Below are 18653 nucleotides of genomic sequence, written 5' to 3' on the forward strand. Positions count from 1 at the left end.
ATGGACAGCTCTGATATAGATATTCGAGACATTTTTCGTGGCTGGTGCCAAGAATTAAATTGCGAATGTACAGAGTACAAATTACATAATGTGGACCAACCTTTCGTTTTATGTCTATATTGTGGGCGTCCACCAACAAGGCATGTTTCTGTGACATGTTTCTCCTGAAAATAAGACTCCTAATTTCGAGGCACTAGCTTCCCTCCTATTTTGGTGGATTTTGATGTACCTCATAATTACGTATACTTTTTATTTTAACGTGCACCTCCAATTTTTGGCGGCACACACTTAAGAGTGTATGATTGTCTACGAGAAGTGTGTTAACATCTTATTAATAGATTTTAATAAAGTTTAGCTACGCGTGCAAACTGTTTATATACCGACAATGAGATATACAGGGTGTATTCTAATTCGCGCCCACGATTTATACGGTGATATTTTTCGTGAAAAATCGAGTCGAAAGTGCGTCCGTTTAAAAGGCGATGCCGATTCGAAGAAATGGTACGCGACTCTTCGACTCACAAAGTTTTTCATAAGAAATATCGGTGTACGAATCGTGGGCGCGAATTAGAATACACCCTGTATATTCACATGAAAAATACAAACATTGTTTTCTTCTGCATATATTATTATAAATTTTATGCTCTGTATACGTAATACTTATTGTCATTCTTTTAACACTGATTGAATATCGAGGACGAGTTTTAAAATGTGCATAACGATCTCTTTTCTTTCCATGAATAGTTCAAGTGACATATTAATCATCTGAAAGTAAATAACAAAATAATACAATATAAGAAATGTTAATTTAAATTGATATCACAACATAAGTAAATAAACGTATACTATTTAATAAAGATCACAATAATCGCAACTCTTTAATCTGTTACTGCACGGAGAGAATTTTCTCTTAAAATCTACCCTAAAAGTCGCGTAATCGTGGCTAGGATAACATGGCATTTTGAAGAACTTTATGAGAGTTTTATGAAATGTTCCCGAGTCGAAATTTTGACCCTATGTTGAACCTGTAATTCTATTATACATATAGTAGGACCTAAGACGGTAAAAGAGGTCGAACTGCGAGTACAAAATTGAATCCTACTTTAAAACTGATAGTGTCGGAAATTTCTACTTTTACCAATTTGGCATTAAAGTAGGTCCTTTTAAGTAGGAGCTAAAGTAAATTTTTAGAATTAAAGATTCAAGGGAGGAGTAAAAAATATAATGTCATCAAAGGACTGTAGGTTATTGCTGGTCTATGTGGGTGCGTAGATCAGCTAAGTAGGTGTAAATTATCCTTAAAAGTGTCAAAATAGTACAAAAATTTCGACTCGGGTTACCATACATTTTACTAGTAGAATGTATACGAAGTATAATTACTAGCAAAATATATGGTAAAATTTCAAAAAACTCGCATAAAATTCTTCGAAATGCCATGCTGTCCCACGATCACATGACTTTCCGGATAAATTTTACAATCACGAATACGAAATAATCAAGGTAATAAAAATAAGAGCCAAGACAGGATGTTAGTGTCGAAATGACTTTAATTATTAAAATTGCGAAAAATTTACCTCAGCCAGGATTTGAACCTGGACCTGCCTCTTACTGGACGTGAGTCTCGCCAATTCGACCACCGAGGCATGTAGTAAATTTTAAAAGAAAATTCTCTCCACGTGCGAAAAAGTAAACAAGCGCAATAAAACATTCGTATACGTGTTACACTAAATAGATGACAGAAAAAAATTTGGAAAATACGTGCCACCTTTCGGTACTCGTGTTACAAATACTTGGTGTTTCTAATTTTGAATTTGAGGCGAAAGAATGTACAGAAACGCGCATGCATAAATTGGAATTGTGCTCTACATTTATGTAACTCATTCTCAACGATTGCAAAACAGCGACAGCAAGTTGTTTCTATGCGTTCACTTCTCAGAAGAAGTTACGTCGTGTTAACGGCCCAACCAAATTGCAAAGAGAACGTAATTTGCCTATCAGTTTTGCCAATTAACATTACAATAAATCTACCGTGCGCGCGCTCGCGACAAGAAAGAGGGAGAGAGACGCATAATTTACGAGCGTTTCTTTGCGGCGGAATCGCAATTCGAATAATTACGCGTGTAACGCGCGTATGCGCTACTGTAAATATAGATCAGCGATTAGTTTATCGTAAGACTTATTTGTCGGTGCACATTATCGTTGGCGTTTCTCTTATGCGCATATCTAATCGCTATTGATTTTTGCAAGAAACGCGCGGATAGAGCGAAGGGATCCACATTCACCGTGGTCGACCGTGAAACGGCATGGAATTGCGGAATTGCCATGCGACACATTTATCTCGCATCGTCGATGTTCAACAACCAAATATATTGCAATGTCGGCTAGCAAAGAGAAAAAAAAAGAACACTTTAAAACACGCGGAGCGCGGTGTCGATGGTCGGTGGAAATACTTTTGCGCCGCATTAAAGAAATGTATCGCCCCGAGTATCCGAGAGATATTCAAATAATATTATAAATTATGCCGCATAAATTCAACAATGTTTATGCAATTGATTCTATTATGCATGTACAAGCGCGGCCGTAAAGTCCTTTCTTTCTTTTGCCGTATTAATTCGCGCTGACGCAACCTCGGCTCACTCTAGTACGTCCAACGATCTCTCTCTCGCGATCTCTCGGGGTGGACGCCGTGCTATTATCTACCGGCCTGCCGGCGCGGCGCGGCGCGTCAAGCCGGGATAGTCCGGACGTGACGAGCGCGACACACCAAATATTTAGAGCGGTCGAGCGGCGCGTTAATTGCGGTTGCAGCTTACGGACAGAGCCCGCGTTGCACGCTCATAAGGAAGAGGCCCTCGGGGTGTTGCACCAGAAACTGCGTCGTACTTTACCGACATGAGATGCATGTAACGCGCGAAATTATGTGAACATTAGTTATGCGATCTCGGGTGATAGACTTACGCTCGCGAGCGTTACACCTCGCGCTCAAGCGTAAAATAATTTCTTCTTTTTTTTTTGGACAATCCCGCAAGAAATCTCTGTCTCGTAATCTCGTGTGTACATTTTTCTCTCCCCCCCGATACAAAATGGGAAAGGTAGAAAAATTTACTTGCGTGCGTATTTAATTTCCTACTATTAAGGAAGCAAATAAAATAATTATTGGGGAACAGGTCTTTTCCCGTTTAATAAATCGCGCGAACTTTCTCTCGTACGTTTTTGTATATTTCACGTATTAAATGAGCGCGTATGAGTAGCGGCCTATTAGCCGTCGGTTATTAATGTCGCGTTTTCTTATACTTGAAATTCCGTTGACATCACGGCGCATCGGCTAATCGCCGTTGTAAATTAAAAATCGTTAGAAAATCATTTGTTGCAGAAGCGCGTACACAGAGAAAAAGATCCCGTTGAATTAAAAGGAAATTAAGTCGCTTGAATTAAACGTTGATGTCAACGGGCCGCCACGAACATAAATAATTCACTCAATTGTATTTGCTACGGATTTTTATTTGAAGCATTGAACTGAATATTTAGATTGTTAAGACAGTTATTTGATGTGCTTCGTTCATCAATACTGACGTTGCTTCAACCATTTCATTTCAATTACACGGATATTGTCGATGCAACACAATTTTTCTTGCGCTCGTCAAGATTGGCCTCCTTTATTTACTTGTTGTTTTAATATAACGCGAGCGAAATTCTTATTTGTTATGATTTTTCTTCCCGTGTAGAATATTTCCCTTTCGGGCGTCGGCGATCTTAAAACACTAGCGCGATTCCATCCGTTCGGTCTCCGCTGGAGACGAATAATATTATTTTCGATAAGATAAAAAGACAGCTGCGCGGTAATTTCGTGATCAGTAAATATGTTGTTCCAATCGGACCAATGGAAACTTTCATCACTGGCTACTTTGCGCCAGTGTTGCTGTAGGGATATCGTTCCGCGTTGCCTGGCATAAATCGAGAGATAGCAGGCCGATGTTTAATTTGGCCCGAAGAATACTTTCACTGACACTTGCGTGACATTGACACGTGGGAGAAGAGCGCGATATTCGATCCCGATCGATTGTAAGAAGAGATCGCGCGCGAACAAAAACAAACTGCTGAGCCATATGATATGATATAAATAGGATTTATGTAACAGCGCATATGTAATTTCTCGTATACTTAACGAGCGGGAGACTTGCAAATAATCTCGCGGCATAAATGTTTTGACTTCGCGTGCGTTTTCTGCGCGATACATTGAAACGGGCAGATAAGCCGCGACGCGGTTTTGTACGTAATTAATTTTATTCTTCATTTTTCACGACAGCGAAACTGGCTGATTGTCAAGAGACAGCCAGTTCATTCAGGTGTGTATTAGAGCGACCTGTCTAAAAACTTGTATTAAAGATCGAGGCGCTGCTTAAACGTTTAGTGCAAGAGTAATCGAAGACATTGAATCGATACTTAACGAAACGCGTGAATGAAGGCGGATTTTGTTTACTCAATATTTTCTTCCCCAGAGAAAATTTTAGCGTTTCAATATGGAAATTATATTCAGAATCGAAAGGTTCTAGCTGAATTGATTTTTGCAACGAACATTTCTACGAAAGCGAATCTTTTCGTAGACTACTTTCCGTGACGAAGTTGCCGATTGTCGAGAACAGAGAGAGGAGATTCTAATAAATCGTCCCGGAGGAGTATCGATTCGTAACCACTGTCGAATCGAAGAGAGCGAGAATCACTCAGCTTTCGATGTCTGCAGGCGCATCGGCGCCATATGTTAGCGTGTAAAAGCCATTGCTCTATTCTCGCAAAAATCGGCCAATAAAAAGGTAACTCGTCGACCTTCGATATAGTCTACGCTTCGCGGCGACTGGTTCTCCGTCTCTCTTCTGCTGCTACCAGGTCTCTCCCTCTCTCTTTTTTTTCTCTCTCTCTCTCTCTTTCTCTCCTTACCCTCTGCCTGCGTATGTGTGCGTACGTACGCCGCTCTGCCAACTTTCACGTATCATAATATACAGTGAAAGAATGTGGTTTCCCTTTCAAATTACAAAATATGCCACGAGCGTGCAGTTCAGCACACTTCCTTTTCTTGAATTTCGTATTTTTTTCCCTTACATTACCTCGGTTTTTAAATTCTTCTCTCGATCGCCCACTTTTGAAAGTGACGCGCAATTTGTAATTGACCGTAACATTATTTTCAAGGCAGACGTTAAGTGAAAAAGATTCGAAGTAATTCGATATATTGGTGAGATAAAAAAAATGTGGCCACACTTCGCTTTGCTTCTGTCGCTGATGTAACATCCCCCGTATTCGTTTTTTCTCTTCAAATCGAGACCCTCTCCCCCGGTCTCTTTCTACGCCTCCGTTCGATCGAAAGTGTACATCCTGTTTGACAGGCGGAACACGGCGATCTAAAGGTTTAGACTGGAAAGGACAGCGCCTGGGACTGAAACCTTGATTGAAATATTACATTGCCACGGCGCGCACAATCGGTGCGCAGTTTCATTATTAAAGAAGTACTTGACCCAGATCTTATCGGCGAGGGGGAAAAAAAATGGATGCCTGTAGACGATCCATCCTGAATGTCTGTCTGACGTCTTCGTCAGAGCGGCGCGTTATTGCCGCCGGCGACGATTTGTATCATCTTTCACGTTATTAATTTAGACAAGAGGGATGGATTTATGTGGGTTGCGGCAAACTGGGTCAGGGACACAGGGTTTGCATGCGCGTAATGTCCGCTAGGCATCGCCCGGATTCATATTTCCACGCTCGGCGATGAAAGATACATGGATACGCTTTATTTATTTCAGATAAGCAATCGTTCTAGCAAGACCAAATTAATGGTTCGCGCCGGTTTACAGCTCGCCCGCTTTACAGATACGAGCAATTACGCGAGTTACGTTGTGAGCGGTAATTTGTTTATGTACACGGCAAGAAAAACGATGTTGCATCAACAAGATCAGCGTAATTGAAATAAAATCGTTGAGACAACATCAGTATTAACGAATGAAACACATCCGATAGTTGTCTTTTAACAATCGGGATATTTAGTCCAAAGTTTAAAATTACAATCCATATAGCAAATGCAATCGAGTGAATTACTTATGTTTGTGGCAACTCGTGACGGTTAATTCAAGCAACTTCAATTTTGTTTAATTCAACAGCATTCGTTTTCCCGTGCACGAACGACGAATCTAGTATGTAAAGAGCAGGCGCGCGAATTCCACGCGGATGAATTTCAAGCGACTGCAGCTTATTGTCTTCTCGCGTGATCCACCAGGAAAGGGCAAAGAAGAAGAGGAAAAGTATTTATTATACGTAAAATACGTAGAATACGTAAAGTACAAAGTGTAAAAAAGCATTTCCAACGTAATTAGTGGACGTTGTGCGAGTAACTGCTGTTCCCCCAGGCTCTCTTTTCCCCGCTGCGACGGTCATCGTGCTACCCTTCGTCGCGACCTTAGTACCTGAGGACGTCTCGGATAGCCGCGAAGCATCGCCACTTGTCCGGGAGATAAAAGGGCTCGAAGACGTTCGGGAAGGGGCTGTCCCAACCGGTGACTCTCTGTACCGGCGCGTCCAGGTACAGGAAGCACTCCGCCTGCATCACGAATTAAACGAACCGTCGGTGACTCACAAGTCCGCGATTAGCCGCGATTATACACTTTTCTGTCGGTGTATCGCGCGCAACGCCCGACTTTCTAATTTATAAGAGCCGCTCGCGCGGGCCGTAATCGATTAATCGCGGGCGACAAACGCGGGAGATTCGAGAGACAAGACACCGGCTAATCGGTCACACAGACCCGAGAACCGGTTTTCGGAGGGCCTATTACGCGTGTAACATTATCATTCTGTCTCGGGGACTTCCGACTTGGCACTAATTCGCACGCGCTACCTTAAGTTAACGCCACGCCACGCGCAATCCGTAATGCGCGATTCGCGATCCGTGGTTCGCAGAAATTCGCGGGACATACGTTATTATTCACCGCACTGTTTGCGATTCGCGGTTTATCATTCGTAATTTATCACTTGTCGTCTCGTGTTAACTTGGACAACTTTTAACCTTTACCTGTTTATCGGCACTAAAGGCCTGCGTCCACGATGCTAGAACTTGGTCCAAGTTCTGGCATAGTGGACACAGGCCTTTAGCGCCGATAGTGAGCGCCCGAACGCACCCATAGAAGTCCGTGACAGTGCGGCGCTAGCTTCAGTCCCAGTCTACAATAGATGATTGAAGCTCTAAGCCTTGAGAAAATTGACCAATCACGATCAAGTATGAGTAGAATACGCGACTGTGATCAGTCAATTTCTTAACGCTTAGGGTTTAAATCTCCATTGTAGATGGGTACTTCGGGTCACGCCAGGCAAGAGCCTGTCGCTGTTACGTTAGGTGTCCGGGCGCAATCTCCCCGCTCGCGCTACAAGAGCCCGCCATTGTCCTCTTACCTGCACGGTCGCGGCTATTTCCGCCCCAAATCCATTCGTCATTGGAGCCTCGTGGGCGATGATCGCGCGCCCGGTTTTCCTCACCGACTGCAACATACGAATCAACCGCATATACGGCAATTTATTATCGTTCGCCGGCTGGCGGGTTCAATTCGCGCGTGATTTACGCATCCCGTCCCACATTTGCGGTACAATAATAACTTCACATGCACACACGCGGCCGTAGATGCGCTTAAGCGGGCGCATTAACGACGCCGCCGATGACGGCACGAGTCGTTTTGTAACGGCTATCAAATACGGGCGATCATCTGCGACGTGATCGACGTTGTGGAAATACGCGCTGCGGGAACGGCAGTGCGCGAGATACGCAGGCATACACCTGTGCATAATAGCGTGTGTGCACGCGCGCGCCCGTGCCGTTGTAAATCATTGGACAAAGGTAGAGCTGGATAAGCCCGGCTGGATACAGGTTCCTGTGACATTTTCGACTCGCGCCGACCTTCCCTGCAACTTTCAGAAGTTACAATCTTTCGTTACGGATACACCCTGCGCGAAAAGCCTACGTCTCTATATTTATCCGATTGATATTTATGGGTTTCTACGTGTCCACTGTTAACCTTTATTAACGGGCGCCCGGCTGTCGCAGCAAACGTTTGAATTATCGCCCCTTCCTCGTAATTCGCGATCCCTTTCAAACGCCCCGAAGCTACAATGGACGCGAGACGCAAGACGCCAAGGCCCGGCTTCACCAAGCGTTGCCTAACTTTAGTCTTAGTTTAATTCGTGCCTGTCTCTTTCTTAGTAACAGTTGGGCAGAGACAAAGAACGAATTAAGCTAAGCTTAAAGTCGAGCAGCATTGGCGACGCCGGGCCTAAGCCGCAACGCAAGAAATCGACCCAATCCCCGTCAAATATGAGAAGAATGATCGACTGCCGTTTCTTGCGTCGACGGCATCGACGTGTTTTTATGTCGCTCATTAGCGACTCGTCAAATCGTTGGTCCGAATTTGGTCACCTTATCCCCATGTAATCTACAGTTCGACGTGATTCGTTATGCAATACTCCGCAGCCTGTTGAACCTTTTAAACAAGATTGCTCTCTTGGATGCCAGTAGGGAAGAAAAGTACCAATCGCTATTGAATCTATGAAGGCAAAATTGTAATCGGGGCGATTTGAATTGAATCGATAATTAATCGCGGTAATAATTCAGCGTTTCGCAATTCCTCTGTTCGCGAATCGCCTTTTAATCGAACTCAATCGACGCCGCTCTTCCAGCTTCTTCGTGGAGGCCGCGTGCGCGCGGTGGTTTCTCGCCGAGGCGGCACGTCAGAATTTTGTTTTGCGAGAGCAGTTCGTCTCTCCGTTGCGAAACCCTCGCCGCGGCGGCGTTTCGCAGGCAGACACGTCGGGGAGCAGACGAGACGGCGAATCCGCGAGTGTATCGAAATTGCGGCGGAACGGGTTTTCAATTACGACCGCCTCGCCACGTGTGTGCGTGCGTGTGTGCGCACAACATAGCGCGGCGGTTTGCAAGAGCCGCGAGTGGATACCCGCGGTACGATCGAGCATATCATTAAGCGACCGGCGATCGATTAGCATAAATCAGCGCGATATTAGCATCTATGGAAATCCGTAATGCTATCGTAATCCGACAGGGCATACGAGCGGTCGGCTCGGCTCGACGCCGCGACCGCTTCTCGCGTGTCGCTACGGCGGCGCATCCGCCTCGCCGTCGTCGTCGAGTCACGCTCGCCGCGCGAGATCGAATCGCGAGAGGACCGGGTCCTCGCGCGACGACGAATCCTCCTGGGATGGGTCTCTCCTCTTCCGCGCTATCCCGTCGTTTTCGCGACGTGTTCCAAAGACAAAGGTGGCGCGGGAGAGACTTTGATTGTGTCTCTGGTACCTCGTGTAGGCGCATCTGGCGATTTTCTCTCTCCCTCCCCTCCCTCTCTCTCTCTCTCTTTCTCTCACTCACTCGAGGAAACACGCGTTTCGACGTTCACGGTCAAGACGCATTCGTCGCCGAATGCCTCGGAGCCTCGAGCTAGGTCGAAGGAACGGAGCGAGAAGGCGAACGTAGACCCTTAAAGGTATTAATGGGGAACGCGCGCGAGATCGTGAGCAACGACAACGGGGAGAAGGATACTTGCCTTAAGCGAAATCGTTAAATCGATTTCACTCTCTTCTCTCCTCTCTCTCTCTTTCTCTCTTACTCACTCAAGGAAACGGGCGTAGTAACGACGGCCGTTGTTACCCACCTTGCACACGAGTTCCGTGTCCCAAGGTAGAATGGAAACAAGGTCTATCACCTCGCAGGACGCGCCGAGTTTCTTCTGGACCAGGTCGGCCACCTCCAGCAGTACGTGCACCTGAGTACCCCAGCCCACGAGTGTCGCGGCGTCGCCTGCAGAGAATCGCAGATACATTCGTGTACGTACATACAAGCGCGAGTACGCGCGCCGGATGTCAATCGCCCGATAAACGCGCCGATAAAAGGGCGCGTTTCTTCTCGCGCATCCTGTTTCAGGACCGGTCGAGATCGCCGCTCCGCTACGGCGATACAACGGAAGGACGCGATCGTTTTACTCCATCGTAAATACCTCGCGCCCGGGAGTGCGAATAGTTAACTTTCCGCGACTCTTTAGACAACACCTTCGGAGACGTTATTTTCGTTGGGCAGCGCACGTTTCGCGGTGAATACTGTTAAAGAGCGGAGAGCCTGTCGCTCTAAACATTTCCCCGAAGAATGATTCTGCGATCGCAGATACCTGTTCATAGCGCGTAATCATTTCCACGTAGCCTGAAGATCCGAGAACTTCTGATAATACTAATTATAAACACGTCGCGTCACAGAAGAGAACTCGCAAGTGGCAACGTCTTCGATCAGTGTCGTTCAAATCGGAGTAATAAATTACTGTCAATTATCGCTATTACTCGGGTCGAAATTTTGCTACTATTTTGACACTTTTAAGGATAATTTACACCTACATACCTAGCTGATCTATACACCTACATAGACCAGCAATAATCTACTTTGATGACATCATATTTTTTTTACTCCTCCATTGAATCTTTAATTCTAAACATCAGATACTCCGTAGCGAATGAAATGTTCCGTACAGCATCTTTAGATAAATTCAAGACGGTCTTGATTATAAGATTCGACTATAATTACGGCCCTATATCTTCCACTTTATCAAGAAAACATTTTAATTTCCCGCAAATATAATATACTGGTCAACAAAAAATTATATATCTATGCGCGCATAGATAATTTTATGTCAAAATTTTGCAATATTTCAAATTGCAAAGTAACTCCGTTAAAAATTGTGGTATGTAAAAATTTTGTTTATTACGTTTTATTAAGTTTTATTACGTTTATATGAGGTTACGCAAGATTTTGACATGAAATTATTTATGCATTAACTTTGTTGACGAGTATATTTGCATTCCTGAGAATTTTGAACTTTATTAGACAGACCTGTTATAAAGTTAAAAATTATTTGCAAAAAAATTAAATTTTGTCTTGATAAAGTAGAAAATATAAGCTTCCTATTGAGACGTTTTTGAATTATCTATCACGTTTCGTTGTGAAGTTGCAGTCAATCAAAAAGGCGATTTTTGAGGATTTCAACCTCCTGTCCTCATATCGTATCGTGTATCGTATCATGTCGAAACTAGGACAGATATACCTTTTTCACTAACATATTCGGTTTTAGTGACCTCAAATTAATAAGGATTGACTATTTTCGTGATCAAGGCAGAAAGTGAGTTCACTTTTGTTGAATAGTGTTATCGGTACACGATATTGGTACCGGGGCGTTTACGCATAAAGTATAATAATCTACATCTACATGTATACAATGTGAACTATGTTTACATCGTGTAAACAATGAGTAATCCATGGATCATCGAACAGTGTTTTAGAAATATCAAAAGCTTTGCTTGAAATTTTACTTTTTATTACTATTATATAGGCATAATTTTTAGTACGCCACGAAAAATTAACAGATCGGATCAGCGTAAATAATAATATTTCTATACTATCAAGTATAGTTTTATACCACTGTACACTTAATTAGAAAATAAATTATAGCTGAAAGACATCTAATTTACCTACTCTCTAAAGTTTTTGGAGTGAAAATCGAACCAGTGAATATTTACTCTAACTAATAGAGCGAATATTTAACTCTGTGGTTCTATTTTCACTCCAAAACTTTAGAGAGTGGTTTGTTTTTTTCTTTCTGAAAATAGTTAAAAGATCAATTATTAACGAATGAATTAATTTACAATAATTTACATTGTTTACATCGTCTACATGATAAAAGTTCACGCAAGCAATCCATGTAGATATAATGTTAAAATTTACGGCACACGACCCTGATCGGTAAACTATTCAAAGAATATCGTGTACTTGATTATCCAATCATTTCGCAGCTTACCGCTTCTTACAATCTCGGCTTTGCCGATTTCGATTTTGTAATGTGCCAGAGGCACCTCGTCAACCGCTGTACGATAGAGAACTTTAGGCTCGAATATGATGCAGGGATCCGGCTCGTCGATGCAGCTCAGCAGGAGACCCTTCGCGTGCATCGCTCCACGTGGCACGACGACCTAAAAGGTAGGAAGAAGAATGAAATCTCGTGTCCCCCGTGATCCCTCTCGCGATAATCGGCTCCTCGACAGCCTCAAAACAAGCGTGAAATCGATCGGCTCCAGGTAACATCGCCGGCGATATTACGCCGCGTCCTCTCGTAATCGCGATGTACAATAGCGGCGGTAGCGCGCGCATTAGTGTGCGGGCAAAACTTTCCTCATGCATACGTCGAGCGTATACGCCGTACAATATTCATGGAATTTGTTGAGGAAAGTTGTGAGCTCGCGGCTCTACGGTTCCGACGCGGGATATAGCGAGAGGGCTATACCCGAAGAATGTTCCCGACGATGGAAATTCGACGGGGAATCTTGTCTTGCCATCAAATTATCCGGTCAGATAAACGCGTCGATTAATTTTTAGAGATGAAATCCCACGTCCCAGTCGTCACGTAGCTGATCTACGCGCCCCTGGAGCAATATAGATCTCGTTCAACGCTGTAACAATAACCCGAGTCGAAATTTTGGCCCTATGTTGAAGCTTTAATTCTATTACACAGTAGGACCTTAGACAGTAAAGAGGTCGAACTGCAGGTACAAAATTTGCCCCTTCTTCAAAACTGATAGTGTCGGAAATTTCTACTTTTGCCAATTTAGCATTAAAGTAAGTTTTAAGTAGGAGCTAAAGTAAATTTTGAGAATTAAAGATTCGAGGGAGGAGTAAAAAAGTATTATGTCATCAAAGTCGGTTATTGCTGGTCTGTGTAGGTGTATAGATCAGCTAAGTAGGTGTAAATTATCTTTAAAAGTGTCAAAATAATACCAAAAGTTCAACTCGGGACGTTACGGATATATGTAAATGAACCTTTATACTGTACTTCATATATTTTAGGCAGAGAGGAACCTCAGCCGTTCTGCCTTGTTGCGTTCGATAAGTGAGACGAAAAAGCTAAAACAAAAGTTTCTTTACTGGCCTTTAAACCGGGAGTGTGTGCGAAGTAGGCTTCCGGGCTTTGAGAGTGATAAAGGCCGCCGTGGCCGACGGCCCCGCAAGGTGCACGAACCGTAAGTTTGCCACACTCAAACATGTTGCCGCTTCGATATCGCATCTTGGCCGCTTCGTTAACCAACTGTAAAGGAAATGTGCAGTCTCGTTAGTTAATAGTCGGAGATAATTGATATTTATCTATTTAATAATTCGTGACGAACGAAATAGGCGGACTGTGTCGTTTGCTCGTGAGGTTTTCGAGCTATAGAACAAAAGTTTTCGCGCTACTCCCCACATTTTTTAAACGAATTTCTTCGTTGCAGTTTTGTAACAAAGTGTACTTTCTTATTCTTCGAATAATTAAATCTTAAACCTTTAAGTCACTTTTACACTCTTTTATACGTATATTGTAAAATAATAATTGTCAAATTGATCTGCTACACTCTTATATATTGGATGAATAATGCGATACCTGATCGAAGGCGGGAAATATGTAATCCGCAAATTGTATTTCGGCAATCGCCGATATTCCTGCGTTAGCTAAGCCGATTCCGAAACCGGCAATCCCTTGCTCGCAGAGAGGCGTGTTGAAGACACGATCGGCACCGAAACGGTCCCTCAAGTCTAACGAGCAACGAAAGACACCTCCGAATGCCACGTCCTCGCCAAACAGCACTAAAATTAAAAAAAGAATATTAGCAATACTTCTTATTTTAAAAAATATGCAAATATTGTTGAAGATTAAACTGAAGTTTTAAAAATTTCAACAGGAAATTCAGGTTTTCTCTTACTTCTGGCGTTCTTTTAAATAGTTTAAATCAAGTTTTTTTCGAGAGCTGAATTAATATTCTTAGTTCTTCGAAAGTATTAAAACCTTGAGGATATATATTACTAAATTAGCATATATTTAGAGAAAATGCTCCAACACATATAATATTTATTTAATATATTTATTTAATGTGTAGGTGCATATCTCAATTAAAGGTACACAAGTATAACAAAATCCTTACCTGAACGTGGATCGTTCTCCATTGCGATACCAAGCCCTTGATTTATGGCTTGATACATATTCAGTTTTTCAGTCTCACCTAAAAGCAGGAAAGCACTCTTTTGCGTTATCGCATGAATAATGCATAATTAAACGTAAAATAATTTCGGGTAAATCCCTAAAACACTGGCGCGATAATTGAATTAAAAACAATTCCTTGGGGATTTTGTAGGAGATTTGCAAATCTTTAGGATATAAACTACAAAAATTCCATGATAAAATAATATAATGAAAACTTCTTATACAGCTTCGAAACGTCTTTTAAATATGCGTATTTTTTGGGTTCAGTCATTTTGTAATAACAATCTCACGGACGTAATAATAACCCAGATAGCACACATAGTTCTATGAATATTCGTCTCGAGTGCAAATATTCTTAATTTCTGAATACTCTGTAAATATATAGATTATTACAATTAGAAATCGTATATTCATAACAAAGAAGAACGTTTTTAAAATATTCGTCGAGGACGTCTTTGGAATATTCATTAAGAATAATTTTTTAACATACATCGAGTTTATGTATTGCACATTGTTTATTGTGTAATATTTATGCAAAAGGCAGTGAAACCTATGATCATACCATATACAGGGTGTCTGAGACCACCCGTACACCCCTTTTATTTCGGAAACAGAGTACTTTAGGGAAAAATATTTCAGACAAAAGTTGTATGGTTTCGAGGGGGCCATAAGATGGTATTTGGTACCATTGGTTTGACCTTGAAGAATATCATGAAGAATATTCTTAAAATGTTCATAGGTGTGTCTTGTGCTATCTAGAATGTTATAAAGCCCGTATCAGATTACGGGCTTTGTTGAGAATGAAATTAGATTAAAATTTGACCAAACTGAGTAAAATTTTTTTAATTTACGCTTAGTAAACTATCTTTTTTTATTGGTCAAATTTCAATCTAATCTCAATTCCGTAGTCTCACACGGGCTTTAGAAGAATGGAATATTGCAAAATAATGTAATGATGCTCACGTTTTAACAAGCACGACAAAAAAGCCAATGTCGGAAATTTATAGCCACCTTATATCCATTAATTTTTAATTCATTCTTAACAGAACATTAATGTATTCGTGCATATGAAAGACAATCTCACCTTGGACAGATATATTTTAGTCCGTCGGATGTGACAACTAAAAATACACATTGTGCGCGTTTCATATTGTATTTAATTTGCACTCAAGTTAAATTGAGTAGGTAGATTCGTTTTCGTTTCGATCTTACAAGGGAACGGTCGGAAGTATCCCTGTTCGATTTTGATGGGTTTTCGATATACTCGTATTGTAGAGCATCAAAAAGTTTTAAACTCGTATTTTTGTAGCGGCGTTTCTCGACATTTAGGCGGTGAAACAGTCCCACGAAAATAACGGATTTTATCATTTTTTACGAATATCTTCAAAAATATGTATAAGTTTTTTATACTTTTTATAATGGCGTAATCACATTTTTCATGTCAAATTTTTTTAGTTACGAAGAGAGAGCTTGCTTTTAGGCACCAGTGATGATTAAAAATTAAAACGGGAATCTTATAGTCGACCTGACTGGCATATCCCTTTATTTGTTTAGTACAAAGTTTCGATTATATTTTTTTGGCTCCTTATCACGTAATACTAAGTGAGTCAGCGTCGTTACATCAGACAGAGTCGACTCTGACACACCAAAAAATGAAGAAGAGAGAGGAATTGATTTAATTATCCTAAATTAAGAAAAAAATTAAGGTGTCGTCGGGATTACGAACACTTGCCGCCGCGGTGCGCCGGTCGCAAAAAAGCACCGTGACGAGACCTTAAGTCTCCTCAGCCACGCCGTTTCATTGACAAGGAAGCTGCAATTCCTGTTTATGTGCGGCGCAGCGCCGTGAGCCCAACTTTACTTTGAAATTTCTCTTGAACAAAGGCTCATTCACACGAACCCTTCTAAGGTTTTCATCCTCTATATTCAACCTATCGAACGAGCTATGACTCGTTCGGAAATCGATTTATCACTTTGCGGCATCTCTTGTTAGTATTTTACTTGATAAGGTGCCAAAAATATAGGGTCGAAACGTTGTACCAAACTCTGAGTCGACTCTGTCTTATGTGAAGACGATGACTCGCTTAGTATTCCTTGATGAGGACCCAAAAATAGGGTTGAAACGTTGTACGAAACAAATAAAGGAATATGCCAGTCAGGTCGACAAGTTTCCCGTTTTAATTTTTTAATTACCTCCGCCCTTACCCATTATTTTTGAAAAATAAAAAAATTTTTTCAACGCAACAATTTGAGAACATTGAATGCCAAATATATCCATTATTTTCGAAGTGCTGGTTTCACCCCCTAAATGTCGAGAAACGTCGCTAAAAAAGAGATACAGGTCTGAAATACTCTTTGATACTCTACAACCCAGATAGCATGCATGTCTAAAGCCTTGTGTCCACGATCCAAGAACTGCGTCCAAGTTCTAGTTCCGAGAAATGTGTAACCAATCAACTTGCACCTATTCCATAAAAGCTGCAAGTTGATTGGTTACTTGGTTACTTGGGCGCAGTTCTTGGATCGTGGACACAAGGCTTAAGAGACATCTATAAAATCGCATTAAGTTGTCTTTTACTCTAATAAAACGCGCACATTTAAAAAATGTCTTAACGTTAGCTTTACGAAGTCTTTTACACGTGCACTGCTATCTGGGAATATATCTAAAGTCCATCAAAATCAAGGACACTTCCGACCGTTCCCTTGTTAATCCGTCTGAAGATATGTATTTCAAGGACGGTTGTATACACAGAATGTGTCTGTAATTTCCGAATTGTGACTTTATTAAATAATTTTGCAATCCTTACAATTAAAAATGGAACATGAAGCGATAATTAACAAGTTAAAAGAAAGCGCCTGAATCGAAATGTGACTGAAATTGAAGCTAAGTGAGACTTTTATATTGTGCAGTACCGTATCAAATTTTTCTCACATCAAAAACAATAGAGACTGTTGAAAAATGATCCCGCTAAGCTAGGGCGCCGCCCGGTGATTCAAATCTTGCGTCAAAAATTTAAGTGCTTGTATATGTATAGTATAAATTGAAATTTATGTTGTATAAATCTCTTCTCTTATAAAAAGAAGAACAATCTAAATTTTTGCTGATTCTAAGGAGAGGCAACGTCCCTTCTTTCCTCCCCTGTGGACTTCTTTGCCTGTATCTTCAGTTTTTTTTATTTTTCAGGAGGGAGCAAGTGCCCTCTCTTGCTCCCCTTTCCCTGCGGACGCCTTAATTGTTCCTAAGTTAAATTTGACTTTCGATCTTAATGGATCTCCTTCCCCTAATCAATCTTTCAAATCGAGATTTTACATGCATTTGAATACTCGAGTGTGTCCCAGCGAGAAAAGATTCGTTGATCGATGTCGAAATGATCGTCGAATCGACGTCAATTCGATGGTGTCGATGTCGATTCAACGTCGATCGACGAATCATTTCTCACTGGGGTCCGGGGTTTTAATGTGTCTTTTTTGTTTTTTATTCTACATGGAAGGAAATGTACATATAAATGATCAATTCACTTGAGAAAGGGTGGGCGAAAATAATTAACATCTCCGGATGGCATTTACTTACCGTCGACGGCCGGCTTTTTACACGGGAAATACGTAAAGTGCGACCCTCTGACATGGCTCTTGTGACAAACGGAAACTTCCCCGCGGTTTAAGAGCCACCTGCTGCCAGCGTGTCGCAGTCTTGCGCTCAACTTGCCGAGCATCATCGTTTCTTTTTCTCGCTCTTTTTTTCCTTTTCTATCTTTCTCTCTCTTCCGTTTCGATTCGTCCGAGCAGTAAAGCCGAAGTTGCTAGGACGTCGCGTGTCTCTATTTTACACAGAATACCGATATTCCGCGGAGGTTCTTTCGACTCCACGTGGGATGTCGAAATAGTCACCAATCGAGGTCGAACGCGAGCGAGAGCGCGCGTGCACGCGCGCACACGCCCGTGATCGAACGATTGGACGATCGGCGTGCGTTGCCGATCGTAAACGCACGAACGGGGAACTGGTTTCACGCGACGTACGCACAACGCGGAGTTCCGAGTGCACCAGCGTGACTCGACCGAAAAGGGGATAGAATTCCCGGAGTGGGGGTCACGATAAGTCGCTGACGTTAGCAACACGTTTATCGTTCGGCGCGACTCCGGATTAACTTCGTTTTCCGAACAATCGAATCTCGTAGCGAGTGACGCCGACGTCAAACGCGCGCCACACGGCGGCCGTAAGGGAGAGGGCGAGCAATTTAATATCACTGTATTTAAACGTGGTATAAGGCGGCATGCCGGCTCAAAAGGATTTCATTTGCCTCCTTCTCGAACGCCGATCCAATGGAGAATTCCAACGGGTAGTTGACAAAAATGGTAAATAACTATTTATATCTACATAAAATGAATAAGATTCAATAAATTTCACACTTTCTCATTGATCCTCGCGCAATCTTTATACATATTATATTTTGTGCAGCTCATGCCTCACGAAATAGGAATTTCTATATCTTCAATTGATCGCATTTTACCAACCGATGGTTACAAAGAGTATTCCTATAAACGTTCCAGGTAGCACATGGTGATAACAAATCT

General features: G+C 42.0%; 1 protein-coding gene across 1 annotated transcript; it reads right to left on the reverse strand.

The window, feature by feature from the left end:
• Positions 1–6276: 6276 nt before the first annotated feature.
• On the reverse strand, positions 6277–18118 carry LOC105560259 (2-oxoisovalerate dehydrogenase subunit beta, mitochondrial). Its single transcript, XM_012009203.1, has 8 exons — positions 17653–18118; positions 14023–14100; positions 13485–13687; positions 12999–13154; positions 11874–12045; positions 9690–9835; positions 7429–7515; positions 6277–6583 (listed from the first exon to the last, which is right to left on the reverse strand). The coding sequence occupies exons 1-8, from the start codon at positions 17795–17797 to the stop codon at positions 6443–6445; spliced, it is 1128 nt and encodes a 375-aa protein (XP_011864593.1). The 5' UTR covers positions 17798–18118; the 3' UTR covers positions 6277–6442.
• Between the last annotated feature and the right edge of the window lie 535 nt (positions 18119–18653).

Source organism: Vollenhovia emeryi, unplaced genomic scaffold (assembly GCF_000949405.1).
Source record: "Vollenhovia emeryi isolate VEMERY1.0 unplaced genomic scaffold, V.emery_V1.0 DF939235.1, whole genome shotgun sequence".
NCBI lineage: Eukaryota > Metazoa > Arthropoda > Insecta > Hymenoptera > Formicidae > Vollenhovia > Vollenhovia emeryi.